The 22,832-nt window shown below is 41.5% G+C and overlaps 1 protein-coding gene across 1 annotated transcript in view; it reads right to left on the minus strand.

Annotated features, from left to right (window-relative positions):
* Positions 1-676: 676 nt before the first annotated feature.
* Positions 677-22,832, minus strand: part of LOC141114498 (cytohesin-1) — a 63,402-nt gene continuing 41,246 nt past the window's right edge. Inside the window, exons 10-13 of the mRNA XM_073608210.1 lie at positions 19,220-19,298; positions 15,158-15,229; positions 10,945-11,099; positions 677-2,659 (exon numbers count right to left, since the gene is read on the minus strand). Coding sequence (XP_073464311.1) covers positions 2,581-2,659; positions 10,945-11,099; positions 15,158-15,229; positions 19,220-19,298 — 385 coding nt within the window. The 3' untranslated portion in view covers positions 677-2,580. The remainder of the gene's footprint in view (positions 2,660-10,944; positions 11,100-15,157; positions 15,230-19,219; positions 19,299-22,832) is intronic.

The following is a 22,832-nucleotide window of genomic DNA, read 5'->3' on the forward strand; positions in this document are numbered from 1 at the left end:
TTTATTTAGGAGAAAGATGGTTAATGGGCCTGATGTGATGGAGGGTTTTGAGCAATAGTTGAAGTATAGTCTGGTGAACGCAAACAGGAGGGTTTTTTCTTTTTTTTGTTAGGTGGGGTTATTTGATGGAAATGTTGTGTGTTTATTAAGATTTTTTTTAATAAAAAAAAATAATAATTCAAAAGATGAATCAATACAAATTTTTCCCTCTTTTTTTTCTCTTAGTTTATTTACTACTATGTGATTTGTTTGGAAACACCCAAAGCTTTTTTTCTTTAATCAAAACCTTATATTCAGTTTGAACACTCACACTGTCCTCAAACTTTTCTACTCTGGTATCAGAATGGGTGGGCTGCGGGAGAAACATGCCTATGCATCAATATTTGCATAAGTACTTTAGGGGACTATGAAGACAATTTGCAAATATGGTAATGGAACGTAAAAGGTGGCCGCTTTATAGTGCCCACTCTGCTGTGCATGTTACTTTCAAAGCTTTTGTGCAAGTATACGTTTGCCTTAAAGAACATTTCTAATGTTTATGTATTCAAATGGTTTATTTAGATTATTTTTTCCTGGATTGTCACTATAAATCTTACTGTATTGTAATACTGTATATATCACCCAGGGCCATGAAGTTGCTGCAAAAAGAGAAAATAATCATTCTGCATACAAAGAGTTATGCTGAATTATTTATTGAATACTGTGTTAAATTACAAAAACCAAAAGCAACAAAACAAACTTACAGATATAAATTATGCAGTGGATTTACATGTGTACCCAAATGAATTTTTCCAATACAACAAATATACAGACATGCTAGCAAATATGTAATTCACCAACAAAAAAAACACTTATAATATGCATTGAACAGATAAAAGGGCAGTGGAAAGAATGATGTATAATATTTCTAAACACATACAAATGTAGTATAACAGTATAAGAATTACGTATAGAACATTTCTATGTTGCCTATAAAAAGTCTTTGGATACAGTCTATATTATTAAAATAGTACCATCTAGTAAGTAAAGGTCAATAGAAAAATAAATATGTGTTAAAAAAGAACAAACCCACAGTGGATTCAAGGAAATTCTGTTAAACTGTATTTGGAGCGTATCACTAAGGTCCCATACACACAGGGGTCACAATGGGAATGTTCCAGATGCTGCTAAGCACCCCCTGTAGACTTGGCACACAATCCCCCTCGAACATAAATAAATTCGAACAGAAGATTGTGGTCCTTTATCTATACTGCTCCTCTGGGTGTCACGCACACCTAACCGATTGCCAGTCATATGGTCTGGCATCAGCATTTTAAACGCAAGACCTGGTTTGCTTCTACATCCAGCTTCTCTGTATTCAAGCCTGGCTTATAGAATTCCTTAGCATCTCATTTGTCACTGGGTTTGAGATAACAAAATTAGGGGCCCATGTTCTGTTGCATATATGCTTTTAGCAAGATTTCGTACCTGCAGACATATCCTGTACTTTGTGTACCTTAGCTGGGTAGACAAGCCAAAATGTCAAGACAGTCATGCTTTATAGCTACTTTATAGCAGTGGCTTTCAAACTTTTTTTCACAAAATCCCCATCTGGCTTTCAAAAGGCAGCACATCCAGACATCACCTGATGAGGTGGCCTTCAATTATTCGCAACTTCCAAAGCATATTATGAGTCAAGACACATCTATTTGAAGCACAATATTCAAAATAAAAAATAGTGAGGGGTATGAAAACCCTGGTGTCTGCTTCTACTAACTTTTGAATCTGATCAATATGTAAAAGAAATCTTTCAGTGTATGCAAACTTCTTCCTAAAAAAAAAAAAAAAAAAAAAAGAAAAAGAAGAATTGGCTTATGGTGTTGGTCTCCCCCACCTACTGTGTGTGAGAAAGAAAAGAGGTCATTGCACTACTGGTAAAATTGGGAATCAAATGGTCTTGCCTTATTTATTGGAGAAAAATGAGCCGGATGAAACCTCTTCTCAGTAAATGCAGCAAAGTAGAGCTACTAGTAAGGCCTCCCTAGTTGAAGCAGCATTATAGAGTATGAAACTATAGGACTGACACCATGCTCCCTCTGATACTGCAGAGAACACCGATGCAACCTTTGCCCTGGAAAAATTAATTCTAATACAAACAGCATTCATCGGTGTTCACTGTAGCCAAATTATCACAGTAGCAATAACTACCCTTGTGACCAGCTCAGTTCCATATCCAATCACTATGCATTAATGAAAGTTGCACTTCTTGCCCTTGCAGCCTGTGGCAGAAACAAGTTAGCAGTGGCAATCAGGACTTCTAGAGGTTGCAAAGACTTTTAGCCATTTGACATTTTTATTACAGAACTTACACTAGTATCACCTTCTTGTGTTTTTCATTTGCAGCCTGTACAGAGAAAGGAGGCAGGCAGTAACATTAAAAGCTTTAAGATTATTTGGTGTTGTGAAAGCAAAGACATGTAAAGGGTGGCAGGTAAAACTGAAATATTCCACCACAATCTAGGAATAATGATTGTCAATGTAAATCATGGACATCTTTTACTTCCAAAGTCCTCAGAAGATCCAGATTCACACTAGAATGATCTAGTGTCTTCTTAATGAAGACACTTTCTTCTTCCGGGTAGCCAGCATTTCATAGAATGGGTCTTTGCTGATGGCAGCTCTGCAAAAAAAGACACACAATAATTGAATGGATGAAGCTTGTTACATACAGTACATCATGTGATCGCTCAACATTATTTTAAACCGTCTGTTACCTCCATTCTAAATATAGTCTTTTTTTGGCAGATATGAAATATGTCCATCTTTTAGGTGTAGCGCCCTGCACCTGATGGGCAAGTGCTATTTGCGTAAATTTAAGGTTGTCTGAAGCTGTAGTTTAGCTCAGACTAATTATGGTAAATTTACTGGTTACAGTTCAGCTGGGTTGTGTCAGTTTCCACTTGACCATGGGTGTCGCTGTGGCCACCGGTAAGTGTTGGAAATGCAACAGGCTGGATGCATTGGGTACCCTTTTACTCAGAAACAGCCCGGTGGGAGTGGTTCACTCGCTGTGCATTCTGGGTAAGGGTATTTAAGATACAGGTGCCATGTTTTGGGGTTCTTTTCATTGTGGTTCCTGACCCTCAGGCCCTCCTGGCCAAAGGGGGCCGGGTCAGCTGGCCCGAGGCATTGCTACTACAGAATTAGGCCCAGGAGCTCTGGGGCCTGCTGATCCAAAGGGTGGTCCTGTGCTGTCTTGCCTGTGGGGAGAAGCCAATAGGTTTGAGGAGACCAGGGGAGGACTTCTCTGAAGGTGACCGAACAAATGCATGCTGGTATCTCAGGAGGAGCCTGGAAACTCAATCGAAGGATGCAACCTAGATCATTGGACAGTATCGCCGGGTCGGCTGAAAGAAACTGGTGCTGTGCAGTTAAGCTTTAAACTCTAGAAAAAGTTTGGTTACACCATTCTGTGACAGAGGACTTGTGTAACAACCGCAATGATTATTCTTTTTTTCCGTTAAGTCTGTGTCTGAGCATTGCACCGGCTGCTAGGTCAGTGAGAGGGACCTATCCAGTGAATGCTATATCTAGTTGAGAAAACCGATTGTCCTCTGGATAGAAGAAATACCCTGATCCGCAATACAAGGTACCTGAATCCCCCCTAACCCTCCATCCCTCTACCTAACATTGAAGAATAAAAGAAATGCAAACATAAAGAAACGTAATGTTTGGTGCAGACATTATTGAATCTTTTTTTTTTTAATTTGACTCCCCTGTGACGGACACGAGGTAACTGTAAGCCCAATCTAAACCAGCAGCTCCTTCGGGGGCAAGTGCTACATAGGGCTAGTTACACTTGTTTAAAAACAAGGCTTCGGACATGCTTTGTTAAAGCTTGCTGAACGCCAGTCAAAGCCTCTGTCACTAAATAAAATGGTACGCCTACAGTCCCGTTCACACCTTGTTTTTGCTTGGTGCTTCAAGCAAGCTTTGCCATTGACTTCTATGGAGGCTTTGAAGCACCACTAAAGCTTCATTGGGCATAATTTTTTAAGCAAAGTTTAAACAGGACTGTAAGCCAAACATTTAAATTTAGTGACAGGAGCTTTGACAAAGCTCTTCACTATCTCCTCAGCCAATAGGAACACACTGTACACGCCCCCTTTAACAGCATGACTTATTGGAAGGAGGAAGAGGAGGATCCTCTTGCAGGGCTCCTCCTGTCTGAGGTTGTTAGATCAATCTTCTGTGGGAGAAGTGCACTACTTCTGGAGGAAGGATGTTCTGAACTTCTATCCCAATCTCTGCTACTACACCTCCCTACCAGTACACAGGCACAGTTTTCTCCTCCTCTCCTGTAATCACCACCTCCTATGTCTGTGAGCTGCTGGGGCACTACAAGTACCAGCATGCCTATAGATGGGGAAACAGCAGCAGGGTGTTCAATCAGGCTGATTTCTAGATGAAAAAGGGATGATGTATGTCTGTATATACGCTGTGTGTATGTCTGTGTATACATCTACTGAATGATCCATGTGTGTCCACTGCCACTCAACAGAAGTCAATCTAACAAATCGATTTCTGTTGAACAGACATGTTGGAAAAATCAGCGGCTGTGTTGCCACCCATCAACAGAGAGAAGGAAGAAAATGTCCGTGAAAAATCCACTTGTTGCCATTTGGAGGCAGCTGAATGATGACCTGCTGAGCTTGGCCTCGTATCAGGCAGCAGGGTAGGTCTGGGTGCGCACCTGTGCAGTGATGATATGGCACACAAAGCATGGCTTTTATTCACATGCCCCACTGCCCGATCTGAGGCCAACCACAGCAGTTCACTATTCAGCTGGCCTCACAACTGCAAATGCCCAGTTCAGAGCCTGCAACAAGTAGTTTTTATTTTTTTAAAATTTTTTTTACAGCCTTTTCCCGCCAGTTGCCTACCACACCAAGCACCAAGGTGAAAAGAAAGGTGTGTGTTTGGGGACACTGATAGAAGATGCCACATGGGGGGGCTCTGCCGTTATGTGGCACGCTAGCATAAGGTGGGACTCTGCGGACTGTGATGTATACGAAGAACGTGGGGACTTTGATGTAAGGGAGGACACTGATCTGAGAGTGGTGCACTCTAACGCCGTGTACACACGGGCGGACTTTTCGGCATCAAAGGTCCTACGGTCTTTCTGACGGACTTTCGAATGAACGGACTTGCCTACACACGATCACACCAAAGTCCGACGGATTCGTACGCGATGACGTACGACCGGACTAAAATAAGGAAGTTGATAGCCAGTAGCCAATAGCTGCCCTAGCGTCGGTTTTCGTCCGTCGGACTAGCATACAGACGAGCGCATTTTTCGACCGGACTTGAGTCCGTCGGAAAGATTTGAAACATGTTCCAAATCTAAAGTCAGTCTGATTTTCGACCAAAGAAGTCCGCTGCAGGTCCGATGAAGCCCACACACGGTCAGATTGTCAGACGGATTCGTCCCGTCGGCCCAGTCCGGTCGAAAAGTCCACCCGTGTGTACACGGCATGAATGTTTCGTTTGCGACTTACTCCTGACCCACGTACTATGTACATAGACGGTGTTCATTGTCTCAACAGTTGCTGGTTTTAATTAAGTTCTTCTGTAAGGTAGCCTCAGTAAGGGCCAGTTCACTCCACATGCAGTCCAGTGCATTTTTTTTCTGCATCAAAAACACATGGAAACTTTGAAAGTAGGTTATATGGTTTCCAATGGCATAGTTCACACCAGTGCAGTCAGTGCCAGGGCTTTCCAGTTCCAGGAAAAAAAAAAAAAAAAAAAGTATAACATGCTGCATTTTTCCTGCACTGGGCTGTACTGAAACGCAGTAAAATGCATCAAAAACACACCGTAAGGCACTGGAACGCATCAAAAACGGACCCCAGTAAAGTTGGAGAAAGAAACAGGAAAAGAGAAGGGAAAAAAAAAAAAAAAAAAACACACATCTGGAAACGCATCAAAAAACGTGTTAAAAGTGCACTTTTGTGGTATAAACCAGCCCCAAGACAAAAATATGCTTTTTTGTGTGCATAAAAACATATATCATGGAAACATTTATTTTAAAGACAAACTATTGAGACTGAGATTTATTTGTGTCTGAGATTATCAGTTGCGACACAGCAATTTGAATTTAATGGGTACAAGGTCTGTGGTATGTTTGCGTTGTATACAGCAGATGCAGATTCTGTTCAATCCTCCTTTAAGACTCTCCCACTGCCCATGGTGCACTATGCCTGCTGCAGGTCATCTCCCTGGTAGCGGTCCCAGTGCATTATTTTGCCCAGGGCCCATGATGCCATTAAGATGGGACTGCCCATGAGAGGCTCCTGGTGCCTTTACTGGGTCGCCAGCTTTAAGTCCACTGCCACTCTGCATGTCACTGAGCATGGAGCCCCTCCACATGGGTATGCCCACATTAATGTTACGTCAAAAAGATGGCTGCCACGTGGCGGTCATCTGTAAGCATGGGGGCCCCATGAGTTGTCAGTCCACCCCTGGGTGAGTGAAACACGATGAGTTTAACTCTGAGGAGGTCACATGATAAAATGACGACATTTGGCAAAGTATGCAATGACGAAAGGCATCCTCCAGTGCTGCCACTAAAGGTAAAGTGGATAGTCAACCCCATCTCATTTGGCATTTTTCCCCACCTGGCCAAAGATGCAAGGGTAGATATGCCTCAGACAAAGCCCAGTAGAGGCTTCCAACATCAGACTCTTGTAGAACACCTTTGAGATAAGATAGTGACTTACTAGTGGGGAATTAGAAGCATGTGGGGGACTCATCATCCCTAACCATGCCTACTTGCCTCTTAGGTTGCAAAAGAGACAGGGGCAGCTAGTGCGCTCCACAAGGGGAGATGGATGGGTATTCAAATAGTGACAAAGTATTTTGTAAGTACTTTTACATATATATGAAGTGGTATTGTTAAGGTACTGTAGCTCTAAAGCCTGAAGGCGTTTTACCTCAATGCATTTAGTACGCAGCTCCCCCCCCCCCCTTATACTCACCTGAGCCCGATCCAGCAATGTGCACAAAAGCAGAAGCTCTCTTGGGTCTCTGCTTTCTCACTGGCTGAGACACAGCAGTGGGAACCATTGGCTCCCACTGCTGTCAATCATAGCCAGTGAGGGGGGAACAGGGGGCAGGGCTGAACTGCGCTGTGCGTCTCAGACACACAGAGGCGGCTCAGGAGTGAATGCGCACGAGTGTCCCCAGGGTAAGTAGCTTGGGGCCTGGAGCGCCGGTGAGGAGAAGAGGAGGATCTGGGATGCTCTGTGCAAAACTATTACACAGAGCAGGTAAGTATAAAACGTTTGTAAAAACCTCCAATAAAAATATTGAAACGAAAAAAAAAACCAAAGAGTAGAAAAATAACGATATAGATAATTGAATAATGCACAGTATACACAATTTAAAGTGCTCTTTATACCAACAAAAGAAAAGGTTTACAGCTTAAAAAAATGTAAATCACTTTAAATTATATATAATTAGTATTGTTCTAACTGCTGTACATTAATGTATACAGTATTTGAGTTCAAAGGGCAAAGACTTCAATGTAAGGGCTGAGTTTGAATTTCATATGAATATATATATATATATATATATATATATATATATATATATATATATATATATATATATATATATATATATATATATATATATATATATATATATATATATATATATATATATATATATATATATTACACACACACATACATACACACACACACACGAGATTTTTCTTAAATATTGCAAAGTTAAATTTACAATGAATTTGTTGTACCGGTCCTCAACACCTCTTAATAGAGAGAAACTTCTGTGATTAATTTAAATAACTTAATAACTTAGAGGGCAACTAGTCCGCTTTCTAAATATAGCCAGTTATGATTTGGGCAACCCTGTCTACTAATGTTGGCTGCTTAAATCTATATTAAAAACACACCTCAGTTTTCTCTTTATCCTGTCCAACCCTATGTTATAATGTGTAATGGTTTTCCCTTTAATATGACCTGGAGCACTTTTGTCTCCTATTTGAATTGTACTTCCTGCCTACTCACTCCAGTGTTCTATGCTGGTGTAGGTGGTTTACAAGCCACTGTAAGTGAAGGGTGACTGTTATGTTGAAGAACAGAGGGGGGTGTGTCTGACCAGTCCTGTTAGATTACAGAATTCACTGGGAATAGCAGTTAAACTCTGGTGACTACTAGATTATTATTATACAGTATTTATATAGCGCCAACAGTTTACGTAGCGCTTTACAACTTGAGGGTAGACAGTACAAATACAATACAATTTGATACAGTAGGAATCAGAGGGCCCTGCTCCTTAGAGCTTACAATCTAAGAGGGAATTTACACAGTCATGTTTAGACACACTGCTGCTATAACAGGAGGGATTAGAAAAATGAAATACAAGGTTGTTCATCATAATGGGGTTTATTTACTAAAGGCAAATCCACTTTGCACTACAAGTGCACTTGGAAGTGCAGTCGCTGTAGATCAGGGGGGGACATGCAAGGAAAATAAAAAACAGCATTTTAGTTTGTACATGATTGGATGATAAAATCAGCAGAGCTTCCCCTCATTTCAGATCTTCCCCTCAGATCTACAGTGACTGCACTTCGAAATGCACAATGGATTTGCCTTTAGTAAATCAACCCCAATGTCTGACTAAATATCTATTTTTCTTACATAAACTGGCCTTTAAATCTCAGCAAAAACCATGGGGGGTTATTTACAAAAGGCAAATCCACTTTGCACTACAAGTGCAAACTACAAGTGCAAAGTGCACTTGAAATTGCACTGAAAGTGCAGTCGCTGTAGATCCGAGGGGGACATGCAAGGGAAATAAAAACCAGCATTGGATTGTATGATAAAATCAGCAGAGCTTCCCCTCATTTCAGATATACCCCTCAGATTCATAGCGACTGCACTTCCAAGTGCACTTTCAGGTGCACTTTGCACTTGTAGTGCAAAGTGGATTTGCCTTTCGTAAATAACCCCCCCATATCACAGAGATCCAAAAAAGGTATCTTACTAAAATGTAATTTAAGACCAACAGTAATAAACTACCAAGGCTATTAGTTTGGATATGGATTCAAAACCATTGTAAAGCTGGCCAGAGAGGATTCCATTTAAAAAAAAAAAAAAAAAACAATTCCTCCATCCACACATTTGAAGTGGAAGGGGGAATCCTCCCCATTGTGTCACGGTATTTTGACAGTGGGGAGACTTCCCCGACATCAGAATACACTGATCAGCACTGTAGGCTATAGTTTTCGGCGCTAAATAGAGTGGATTTTTTCCAACAGGCTGATTGAACAGAAGTTGATGAGTAGATCAACTTCTGTTCAACCACAGTGCCCATACAGTACATGGATTTAAAAAAAAAAAAAATTTGGCTAATGCCTACTGAACTGGATGAATTTCGATCCATGTATGGCTGGCTTAAGACTTTCTAATTACCTCTGAACCACAGTCACGACCATACCGATCAAATAAAAAAGTGGTGAAACTACTTAGAAATGGCTGCCGTTTCAGCTTCTCTCCAGATGCCTCAGTGGAATGCAAGATGTGAAGGTATCTCTCACCCCAAGTTCAAGTCACCAATTAGAATTACATCAAGAAAGACTGTGCCACACTGAGATACAAGGAATTTTGTAAAGGCAGATAACCTACTCACAAAAAAAAAAAAAAAAGGGGGTATAGCACCTGAAACCATATCTAAACTCAAAAGCAAAACTATAAAAGCCCTTTCACACTGCGGCGGGGGCGGCGTCGGCGGTAAAACACTGCTATTATTAGAGGCGTTTTACCGTCAGTATGCGGCCGCTAGCGGGGAGGTTTTACCCCCCGCTAGCGGCCGAGAAAGGGTTAAATAGCACCGCAAAGCGCCTCTGCAGAGGCGCTTTGCCGGCGGTATAGCCACGCCGTCCCATTGATTTCAATGGGCAGGAGCGGTGAAGGAGCGGTATACACTCCGCTCCTTCACCGCTCCGAAGATGCTGCTGGCAGGACTTTTTTTACCGTCCTGCCAGCGCATCGCTCCAGTGTGAAAGCCCTCAAAGCTTTCACACTGGAATGAAAGCAGCGGCACTTTCGGGTAGGTTTTCAGGCGCTATTATTAGCGCAATAGCGCCTGCAAACCGCCCCAGCGTGAAAGGGCTCTAATATATTGCAGTTTACCAGCCCTTATTTGTGGTGGTTGCATTTATTTTTTGTTTTATGCTTCCTTTAATTTCATCTGGCGATTCTGCCAGTAATACATTTCCTGTCCTAGAGTGAAAAACACTCACTCACTGTAATGTATCTATAGAGAAGCAGTCTTTTCACCCTAGATTGCACGCCGTGATTGGCCGCTCAGTCACCTGGGACCTGTAATGGGTCCCAGATGATTGACAGGAGGGAGGGAGCAGAGCTGGAAGTGATGTCACCAGCCCAGGCACTGAAAGAGGCAGACTACGAGGGACCCCCTAGCAACAGACATTTAGAGGTGAGTGTAAAAAAAATAAATAAATATATATCCAAACGTTTTTTTGTATCTTTCATGTAGTTTTGTTTTTTTTGGGTGGAACACCACTTTAAGCTGGCCATACCCTAGTAGAATGTGATTTGAATTCTACAGTTTACTAATCATTAGTGGGTCTAATCCACGTTCAGTTTTGACTACAGTGACGAGAAAATTCAAAGGAGCAAGATAGAAAATTGTTCTCAAATTAATTTCTAAGAGTGAATGTGGTTTTCGTTCAGGAAAGTCAACTCTTTCCAAAATTCAATGTTAAAAAGGCAAACAACATGTTGAAGTGCTAACAAAACATTCATTAAGTCTTGCAAGAATGAGAATTCTGTAGAATAAATCTACTAGTGTATTTCCAGGTTTATACTGTATATGTGCTCAGACACATAAGTGGACACACTAGAAGCCACTTACTTTATGCTTTTTATCCACTCATCCTTTTCTTCTGCTGAAGGCGCAGAGATGCGATACACTGTATGATTACCCTCGACCACTCTTCCATCAGCCTCTGTCTTACAGGCTTTGATCACCTGGTCTTTGTTGTCTGGTATAAAGAGCTCAAAAGAGTTCTACAAAAGAATGAAAACAGCAAAGTAAGGTATTCTGTGAGGAATAAATAGCAGTTACAGAGGAATAGATAAGGATTAGGATAATTGTTGGACTGGTTTTTTGTGTAGTTTGTAAGGAAGGGGACTGTTAAATACCAATCAAGTCACAAAGAAACAAATCCTTAGGATGCACCAAGTACTTTTACAAAGTTGACCCATTGGCCAACTTTGTACAACGACATGCATTTTCAACACAGCTGTGCTGTAATCACACCAAGTGTGAATGATAGTACTGACATTCCTTGGTTTTTATTCTTAAATCTTGCTTAATTTTACTGGGACTGCAGGAATACATCACCTGAAATCCTAAGTTTAGCTAAAATAAAAAAAACATAAATCTACAGTTAGATATGTTTGTGTGCCTTGTGCTGATCCTTCTTTTAGGAAAATCTCCCTCTGTCCTAACCCCCTGCCGTAATCTTCTGATGAGTTGGGGGTTAATACAGCTAAAGTGCTATCCGAAGCGTTCATCAAGAGGGCTGAACTATGCCCACCCTTTTCTGCCCCATATGCCATTCATAGAAGCCATACTACAGTTTCTATTAATGACACAGGATCTATGAATGAGACGGGTGAATCATTGATAGCTCCGCTCCCTCCCTCCATTCAGAGGTTCTGTGCCATTCATAAAAGTGGTAGTGTGGCTTTTATGAATGGCAATCTGACAGGAAAGGGCAGGTATAGTCAAGCTCTTTTTGTGAGAGCTTCCGATAGCCCTTTAGTTGTATTAACCCCTGCGAAACAGAAAGACTTCTCCTAAAAGAAAAATAATCAGCACAAGTGATACATCATACTAACTAAGTTATGTTCCTTCTGTTCTGATTCTTAGGTTTTTAATTTTAGCTAAACTTAGGCTTTACATGTACAATGCTTGCCTCTCTTTAGTATTGAAGTGAAATTGGGAGGTAGAAAAGAGTAAACTGGCAACTAGCAGAACCCTGCAACATATGAATAAAAAGTTTGGGAATAAATTAAGTGTAAAAATACTAAGCCATAAAATGAAAAAGACTGCAAACAGCTTAAGTCACTTGTCACTCCCAGAGTTACTGAAGTGTGCTGTGAACTCCAGCACAATGATCAATCAAGCCTATTTTACTAGGACAGTAATCATTACTGATACATATCACACCTTTTCCACAATCACTTTACTGAGTGCAAATTATGGAAAGTTCACACACTATACTTGGTTTGATCATTCAAAGAAATGAGACTAGGGGCTAGGTGTCTCATATGTCCAAGCTAAGTTTTATTCATTGTCTATTAAGGTTTTTTTTTTTTTTTTTTCAAAATATAAGTTATATTGTTTTTAGGAGAGAAAGAAAGTCAGGGAAGGTACAGTACAATGACAACCATTACAGAAAATGTACATAGGTAAGTACTTTTGATAGAAGCCGGCGATCTGTCTGGCGTTTATAGCATAGGACATCGATATCAATAAGATTTGTGATAACATATTCCGCATCAGTATCCAACATTTGACATTAATATCCGAGGTTATTGGGTAAAAAGTATCACCTCATCTCCATAATCAGAGATCTAGTTGCGCTGTCTAATCCCTGAATACAATTAAGTCGGAAATAACAGAAAAATTAAAAAAGGGGGGAAACCCAGAGGTTTCTGAGAGAGTAAAAAGGGAGAGATAGAGTTAGCAGAGAGGGGGAAGGAAAGAAGGGAGGGGAGGGGATGTTGACCCGGGAGCGATGGGCATGTTGCGAGTATTAGTGACCATTGGGCCTGTGGTGATTTGCTAGTCAAGAGTTAAACAGGGACACTCCTTTATCAGATAGGACAAATATATAATCCAGAGCCCCCATGCCTTAGAGGGTTTATCTTGTTTTGTGCTGTGAGGACAAGGTCCTCTAATTTTTTAATCTCTTCCACTCCGTGCAGCCACAACCCAATAGACGGAGGTAAGCTTTTCTTCCACATAAGGGGAATGCAGGATTTAGCAGCATTCAGTAAAAGACGTACTATCGATCTTTTATAGCTCTGTGCCAGAATTGTGGTGGCATGGAGTAGGAGAAAAGCTTGATCGTTACGAATCATATGGTCTGTAAATCTTTGGGTGTTTGCCGGGACTGTCGTCCAGAAATGTTGCAGCAGAGGGCAAGACCAAAAAATATGGAGAAGTGTCCCCTTGTCCGCCTGGCATCTCCAGCATGTGTCTGTGGTGGCTGGAAAGTACTTGTGTAATAACTGAGGTGTGTAGTACCACCTGGTTAAGATTTTATAGTCAAGTTCTTGTATTTTTGTACAAATAGACGTTTTTAGGGAGAATGTAATAAAAGATTTTTTTTGGCATCGGTAAACGAGCACTGTAAGTCAGTCTCCCATTTCTGTATGAATGACATGTCAGGTTGTTCCGAAGGGGAATTGAGCATAGCATAAGTTTTAGATAGTACTTGAGGTAAGACCTCCTCGTCCCTACAGTAGTCCTCAAAGGTCATCAGGGTGCGATTAAATTTTGCCGGATTGGCGATCGAATGTAGGAAGTGGTGTAGTCATATCGCTTTCCAGAATGGCAGTCCAAAGTGACCAGTGTCACTAGTCAGGGATTGAATAGAAGGCCACTGATTGTCTTCTAAGAAGTGTGAGGCACGATCTCTACCAGTCGATGCAAGTGTCTCATACTCTGATAGTTCCATTCCAGGGGGGAATGCAGGGTTACCCAGTATTGGGTAAAGGGGAGAGTCTCTAGCGGAGAGGGAGGTCGCAAGTATGATTGACGCGTCCATGCGGAGAGTCGTGCCTATTACGAGGTCAGACCTGACAGACTGTCATCCGCAAAAGCCGAAATCTTGTAGTGGACATTACCTATATTCACTCCCGATATATCTGAGTGTGAGCGTATAAGACACACAAGAAGAGTTCCAGGGCTAGGGCAAAAAGGAGGGGCGAGAGTGGGCATCCCTGTCTGGTACTGTTTGTTATAGAGAATGAATTCGAAAGGATTCCATTAGCTTTAACCTGAGCCATTGGTGTGGAGTAAATCCTGGAAATCCATTGTAGCATTCTGTGCCCCAGGCCAATCTGTTCAAGGACCGAGGACATAAATACCCAGTTGACGCGATCAAACACCTTCTCAGCTTCTGTGCTGTGGAAGATGCAAGGAGTTTTAGTCGCGGTAGCCACTTCAATAAGGTTAAGTACTTTGGTGGTGTTATCCCTCGCCTCTCGGGCAGGGATAAAACCCACCTGATTTAGATGGACTATATCCGGCATATATTGGGTTAGTCTGTTGGTCAGTATCTTCGTAAAAAGCTTAAGGTCTATATTCAGAAGGGATATTGGTCTGTAGCTGCTGCACACCACCGGGTCTTTACCTTCTTTAGGTTAGAGGGAAATGTGTGCCTTCAGGGTATCTCTAGGAAAAAGCGCCCCCTTCACCAAGGCCGTTGAAGATCTTCACCAAATGGGGGCCTAGAAGTGGCAGGAGGGATTGGTTGTACTGTAGGGTAAACTCATCAGGACCCGGTGCTTTGCCAGTTTATCCCTCCTACCGCTCATTGCAGCTCCTCCAGGGTGATGGGGTCATCCAATTCTGCACCTGTTTCTGCCGTCAGTTGGGGAATCTGGGATGATGTGATGTAGTCCTCTATAGTGTCCATTAAGGTTTTAAATATTTCAAGAACCAACTGGTACAGATTCAAAGCTAAAATGCATGCAACAGCAAAATAGACCGCTAAAACCCTGTAATACCCTGTTAATAGGGAGGCTATAATATTAATACCAAGAGTGGTCCTTTACAGGGTAGCAGAGACATGTCATACAAACTGAGCCCAGTCTGCTCCATATTGTCCTGCTAGCAGAGAAACATCCCACAAACTGAGCCAAGTCTGCTCCATACGGTCCTGCTAGCAGAGAAATGTCATACAAATTGATGTTTCTCTGCTAGCATGACTATATGAAGCAGATTGAGCTCAATCAGTCATACAAACTGAGCCCAGTCTGCTCCATAAGGTCCTGCTGTCACAAGGATTAACATGCTTCATTAACTTCTTTCACACAGGAACACTCACAGGCTTCTTAGAATCCTCAACCTCCCGTATACTGAGGTTCTCCAATGGTATTATCCCACGGGGCTCCTTGTCCTACAAAGCAAAGTGTAAGAGTCAATATCCAAACTGTAGAAATTAACATGAATCCAAAAGGTAACCCTGTTAAATGTATAAATAAAAAAGAGAAGTCGCAACAAATATAATATAAAATACATTGATCAGCAATAACCTTATGACCACTCACCTAATATGGGAGTAGTAATAATAATGTATTCATATTTTCCCACCAAAACAGTTCTAACTCATTGAGGCATGGACACTACTATGCCTCTGATGGTATGCTATGGTAGCTGTCACCAAGCAGTCAGTAACAGATACTTTAAGTCCTGTAAGTTGTAAGGTAGGGCCTCTGTGGATCAGACGTGTTCTTCTAGCATATCCCACAGATGCTCAATTAGAGTAAGATCTGGAGAATTTGTATGCCAAGTCAACATTTCAAAACTTGTTGTGTGAACCATTTTGCAGTGTGGCAAGGCACTTTTTCCTGCCGAAAGAAGCCAATGCCATCAGGGAACACACAGTTTCCATGAAGGAGTATACTTGGTCAGCAATGTTTATGTAGGTGGTACATGTCAAAGTAACATCCACATGAATGGCAGGACCAAGGTTTCCTAGCAGAGCCTTTCAGTGCTCAGACCATATGCCGCACACCTCATCAAATTGGTCTGCATGGCCTGTGCTCTGATGAGACCAAGAAAAACTTATTTGGTTCAGATGGTGTCAAGCGTGTGGCGGCAACCAGGTGAGAAGTACAAAGACAAGTTTGTCTTGCCTACAGTCAAGCATGGTGGTGGGAGTGTCATGGTTTGGGGCTGCATGAGTGTTGCCGGCACTGGAGAGCTACAGTTCATTGAGGGAACCATGAATGCCAACATGTACTGTGACATACTGAAGCAGAGCATGATCCCCTCCCTTTGGAGAATGGGCCGCAGGGCAATATTCCAACATGATAATGACCCCAGAAACACCTCCAAGAAGACCGCTGCCTTGCTAAAGAAGCTGAGGGTAAAGGTGATGGACTGGCCAAGCATGTCCCCAGACCTAAACCCTATTGAGCATCTGTGGGGCAACCTCAAATGGAGGTTGGAGGAGCGCAAGGCCATGTCGTCGTCATGGAGGAGTGGAAGAGGACTCCAGTGGCAACCTGTGAAGCTTTGGTGAACTCCATGCCCAAGAGGGTTAAGGCAGTCCTAAAAAATAATGGTGGCCACACAAAATATTGACACTTTGCGCCCAATTTGGACATTTTCACTTAGGGGTGTACTCACTTTTGTTGCCAGTGGTTTAGACATTAATGGCTGTGTGTTGAGTTATTTTTGAGGGGACAGCAAATTAGCACTGTTATACAAGCTGTACACTCACTAATTTACATTGTAGCAAAGTGTCATTTCTTCAGTGTTGTCACATGAAAAGATAAAATAAATTTTTTTTACAAATATGTGAGGGGTGTACTAACTTTTGCGAGATACTGAAGGTGCCCCAGGCAGTGCACATTGCCAGTATCATGAGGATCCTTCTCACCCAAGTGGATAACTACTTGGAGGAAAATCAGCGGCACCCCTATACATTCAATTTTTTGAAAGAATACCCAATACAAGCCTTCTCCATTACAGCTGCATATGTACGATATTGAAATATATAGTCAGTTAGTTACTCTACCTCCTATTACTTAGTAGGTGAAAAATCAATTAAAGATAAAAGATCAGATTTTGTTAGTTTAGAATAGACATGGGCTGAATTTTGCAAACACTTCCAATCTTGTTAGGTGACTAATTTTTACAGCCTGACTGAACAGAAATGGTATGAAGGGAACAAACTGGGCCAAATAAAAAAAAAAAAAAAAAAAAAATGGAATATGGTCTTAATGGCGGCAATTTATGCAGAGCTTCCAAATCTCCCTGTGTGAATAAGGTCTAAATGTGAACACATCACACAGCTGCGAGTGCTGTCAGCCTGTCATTGCTCTGCACTGGCTGAGTGGCTGCAGCTATCTGCATCCACCTGTGAATCCAGCAGCAGGAATATGCTGGATTCTTGCCACAGCTGTGAGTTTAATCCCATGGAATTGTGGCCTAAAGGCAGGCCATACATGGGTCTATTAAATAATTTTCTTTTTCGAAAATTTTATCTAAGAATTTTTGTTCGAATTTTGCACCATTAGTGGGCTGCAGCAACAGTCAATTTTCGTGTGGCCATCAAATTTGAGTAATCGGGCATGTTGGAAATATTTTTAAAAACTAATGATTTTCTAATCAAGGATGGGAGATTCGTGCGAGAAATGTAATCGAAAAAGAAATGCGCATGTACAAGAAAAGAAGATTCCCAGCCATGAAAATTATTTTCTGTAGCAACAGGAGGCGAAATTGAAAGCTTGGTTGGTAGGATTTTGAAATCAATGGTGGCACCATCGAATCACAAAATTTCTAATTTTCAAAAGAAAATTCTTTCGTAATTCGACCATGTTTGGCCAGCCTAATGCCCTGTACACACGGTCGGACACTGATCGGACATTCCGACAACAAAATCCATGGATTTTTTCCGACGGATGTTGGCTCAAACTTGTCTTGCATACACACGGTCACACAAAGTTGTCGGAAAATCCGATCGTTCTAAACACGGTGACGTAAAACACGTACGTCGGGACTATAAACGGGGCAGTAGCCAATAGCTTTCGTCTCTTGTATTCTGAGCATGCGTGGCACTTTGTGCATCGGATTTCTGTACACACGATCGGAATTTCCGACAACGGATTTTGTTTTGGAAAATTTTACAGCAAGCTCTCAAACTTTGTGTGTTGGAAATTCCGATGGAAAATGTGTGATGGAGCCCACACACGGTCGGAATTTCCGACAACAAGGTCCTATCACACATTTTCCGTCAGAAAATCCGACCATGTGTACAGGGCATAAGAGTTCACGGACTGATTTTGTTTACCAAAGTTTCAAATTTTTTTGGAATATTTATGGTATTTTTAGGATAAACTTATAATTAAAAAAAGGTATAATGGCCCCCTTTCAGCATTTTGCTTGAAGGTACAAAAAAAACTGCATGAACCAAGATGTAAGGGACAGGCATGCTATGACTTGTACCGTATCAGTAAAATTCTAGTAAGTTTACATAACTGCCTAGAGCGTGTTTCCTATATAATGTAACAAACTGAAAGCATCACTACTCTAATAGAAGAAATCCACTAAAACCGTATACTGAAAAAGTGTTTTGAATACAGTATACTGTGATTCCATTTTCTGCGTAGGTAAATATACGGAGTTGACAGTATAGTTTAATTTATGCTAAATGAAAAACCTGTTGAAAATTAGTTCTGTTATTACTTAGCATAAAATCAGACTATGTACAGTGACAGTTATGAAGATTTGTGTGCGTTTCTCAAAATGTTTTTTGATTTGACTCCTAACATATAAGGTGCCAATGAATTTAAGCAGGCAGTAAGGAGTTGCAGCTATGACCCGACCATGCCTGGTCACTGCAAACATGAAAGCTTATCTTGGGCAAGTGTTTATGTCCATGATCGGGGTAACAAATCAAATGACGAAGCTTCTAGCAAGTGTGACTACCGTAAATGATGGAAGAAATAAGAATATCTATTGGCCCAGGTTTTTCTAATCTGTTCATTTAATTGCTGCTTCTTAAAGCAGCACCTTTTTGATTCTTACAATGTTGCATTATGTTGTAATATAGTAGTTCTCCCAAGTTTTCCTTATGTATATAAAAAGTACCTGAAGGATTTCTTTACTTCAAGTGGATCTCTACAGCTGTCTGTTGACATCAAAGCCAGTAGTGACTTGGACATGCTCCCATTGTCCTTAGGATACAATTTGAAATTCTGGCCATGTTAAAGCCCATCTACAGTTGCTTTCCTATTGACAACTTTTCAGTTGTGACCCTAGCTCTCTCGTTATTTTACCGCTTTCTACTATACATTTGCTGGTAATAAGTCTTGCTCAACTTTTAGGTCTGTCCATATATAGGTAGGGATAATAACACATTCAAAAACGTTTCTCTCACCGTTGTGTATTCAAAATAGTACAGACAGTTGTCAGTCAGAATGAACCATCGCCTTTTCCAAGTTTTAACACGACCTCCTGAAAAAGCCAAAAGGAGTAAATGGCAGAAGACCTCAAAATGTAAAAAACGCAGTAGTAACACAACATGCAGCATAGGTTATGCAGCTAATAAGAAAGGTGGTATGCAAATAGCTACCATACTAAAGCAAAAGAAACTGGCACCCTTAAAAGGCAGATCGAATGTGGTTTTAACTCCTTCTTGCATTCTATTAATGTTCCCTAACACAATAAGCCTAGCCAGGGATATGCAAATACATGTTTTGCACATTAAGAGCCAGTAGTAAACCGTTCATGCAGCGGTTGGCTCTAAATCTCAGCTCTCGGTGACAGATGGGGTCCTCAATAAATAATCGAGGACTAAACAGAGTGGTTCCTGATAATGTAATCATTATGTCACGTGATGACAAGCAGGGGTCTCCAGACTTTCTAAAGTAAGGGGCAGTTTATTGTCCTTCAGACTTAAGGGGGGGGGGCGCCAGACTGTGACCGTTGGGAGTAGAAAAAGTCTGTGTCAGTGGGAATAAATAATGCCCCCTCTTTGGAGTCAGTGAGAAGAATGATTCCCCCATCGTTGGTGTCATTGGAAAGAATTGTGCCCCAACATTGGTGTCATTGGACCCTATTGTTGGTGTCTTTGGGAGGCTAGTGCCCCATCATTGGTATCAGTGGGGGGGGGGGGGGATCGTGCCCCATTGGTATCAGCGGAATAAAATATTGCCCCAAGGGCTGGATAAAAGCAAGCAAAGGGCCGCATCCGGCCCCCAGTTTGGAGACCACTGTTCTAGAGTTCATGATAGGAGTAAAACAAATGGCCACTACTCCATACTCCTACTACTTGAGCTTTCTGCGGCCTTTGATACTGTTGACCATCCACTTCTTCTCAATAAACTCTGTTCCCTTGGCCTCCAAGATTCTGCTCTATTCTGGTTCTACTTCTACCTATCACAGCGCTGCTTCAGTGTTGCCTACAACTCTGTCTCCTCCTCTCCATTTCCTCTTTCTCTAGGGGTCCCTCAAGGCTCTGTTCTTGGACCCCTTCTCTATCTACATCTCCTCCCTTGGTCACCCTCCACAGCTTCCATTACCATCTCTATGCTGATGACACCCAAATCTATCAGTCTACTCCTCACCTCACTCCTTCAGTCTCCTCTCACATTGCTAAATTACTAACTGACATATCAGCATGGATGTCCCAACACTTCATTAAACTAAATCTCTCTCTCTAAAACAGAGCGGATATTATTACCTCCTGCCCGTGCCCCCTCTAAGACTTATCCATCAAAATCGATAAGGCAACCATCAATCCCTCCCCTGATGCCAAGGTACCAGGTATAATCCTAGACTCTGACCTGTCCATTCAGCCCGAAATCCAATTGTTGTCAAACTCTTGTAGACTTCACATCTGTTACAGCTCTAAAATTCGCCCCTTTTTAACTAATAAAACCACCAGGCTACTCATTCACTCCCTTGTTATCTGCATCCTTGACTATTGGAACTCTCTCCTCATAGGCTATCGCCTCTTCAGTCTATCATTAATGCTGCTGCCAGACTCCTCTACCTTACCAACCGCTCAGTGTCTGTCACCTCTCTCCGCCAATCCCTACACTGGCGTCCGATCGCCCAGCGAATAAAGTTCAAAATAGTAACTACAACATACAAAGCCATTCACAATTCTGCCCCAACTACATCACCAACCTGGTCTTCAAACATCACCCAAACTGTCTTCTCCGCTTCTCTCAAGACCTCCTGCTCTCAAGCTCCTCTGTCTCCTCCCTCCCATGCTTGACTCCAGGACTTCTCCCATCCTCTGGAACTCTCTACCTCATTCTGTCCAGCTATCTCCAACACTGGCTGCCTTCAGGCGATCCCTGAAAACTCATCTCTTCAGGGAAGCCTAATAATAATGCTCACTGGCAAAGGAGAAGTGTGCTCCTTGAAGAACGGCTTCCAGAATGCATTAGAAAATTGCCTGTCTGTAAGCTGTGCTGTCAGTCACCATATCATAAAACAGAATCTGTTGCGCTTAATAAAAACATAATGGAAGCTGCGGACACAAAAATTGCTGGATACAATTGAAGAGATATCAATAGGAATAGTGCAGCGCTAAAAATATTAATGTAAAAATGTCCCAATAAGAACCAAAACACGGTGTTGGTGACGGTGTTTTCATCTCTCTTCTGTGTCTCCTTTCAATATGGATCTCGCTGATTAGAGTATTATTTCTTCCTGACGGAGAGGACTTTTGTTTGACCATATTTATTTTGGTTCTTATTGGGACATTTTTACATTAATATTTTTAGCGCTGCACCATTCCTATTGAAGTCACCATATCATGAATAGGATGGACACAACATTTCACAATGCGTCATTCACTGGACTGCACACTTGCTTGTTTTTTTTTCTATTGCAAGGAGAGGTGGCAACCATAACATTAGTAACCTCTCATTTTAAGAAAATCTGCATACGTTAACAGATGTTTGTCAGGAGAGGTTTACTGTATACCGGGTGACTCATGGGGACAAGCTTGACAGCAAATTCTCGTATATGGACTACGTTGAAAAACAGTAATTAAAGCTAATAGCAATGTTTGTAGGCTTAGCAACATAATATGTACAGTACACCGGTGATATAATGGCTATATAATGTAATAACAGCTGCCTGCTTCTTAACAGTGATTACCGCTTGCGTAAATCGAATTAGGGATTTCTCTTTTATGTCCTTGTATATGATCATAGACTTTTAAAATCTAATAGTAGCATGTATGGCTAGGTTCATAAATAAGGGAAATTCTATATATCGTATAGGTCAGCAAGACCCCCCATTCTTCTAATGTATATGGAAGAATAAGGGAAAGAGAGCAGCAGCTACCATCAGCAAGAAGAAGCAAGAAGAGAAAAAGCAGCAGTTTGTCATTAGCACCCACACACAGCAAACATAGATAGTACATACCTCCTGCAAGGCGTATGAAAGGGACATCCCAAATGTAGAAAACATACAAATTAAAGAAGAAAAGGGCATTTTAAATAAATGAACATTATACAACAGAACTCATAATTGTTTCAGCAAATATCTGATCACTGTGCTATAGTTTGGGATTATACCAATTCTGCATAATAACAGCTGCAAGGTGGGGTCACAAGCACAAAAATGCTCCTCCGAGATTGGTACATAGTAACAGTATGACTAAAGTTGTGTGTTTCACCCATGTGCCTCTGTTTTTATCCTGTTTAAACTTTCCACTTCATGTTCCTCTAGCTTGTCCCCAGCAAGGATACGATGCAATTAAAATCTGGGCACAAAAAGGGGGACTGCAGAAAGACAAACTTAATTCGATAGGCTTCAACAACCACTGGGGTGGATTGATTAAAAGGCTCAGAAGTCTGATCACTTTGCATGTACAGTTGACTCCAGGGTTTATTAAATTTAAGGGAAGCTATACTTTCAAAGCATACCCAATCACATGCAAGGAAGAAAAAAAATAAACACATAAAAACAGCATATGACTGGATGATGGAAGTTAGCAGAGCATCTACTCATTTACTAAGCTCTGAAGC

The sequence above is a fragment of the Aquarana catesbeiana genome, linkage group LG12 (genome assembly GCF_042186555.1).
Source record: "Aquarana catesbeiana isolate 2022-GZ linkage group LG12, ASM4218655v1, whole genome shotgun sequence".
NCBI classification, from domain to species: Eukaryota; Metazoa; Chordata; class Amphibia; order Anura; family Ranidae; genus Aquarana; species Aquarana catesbeiana.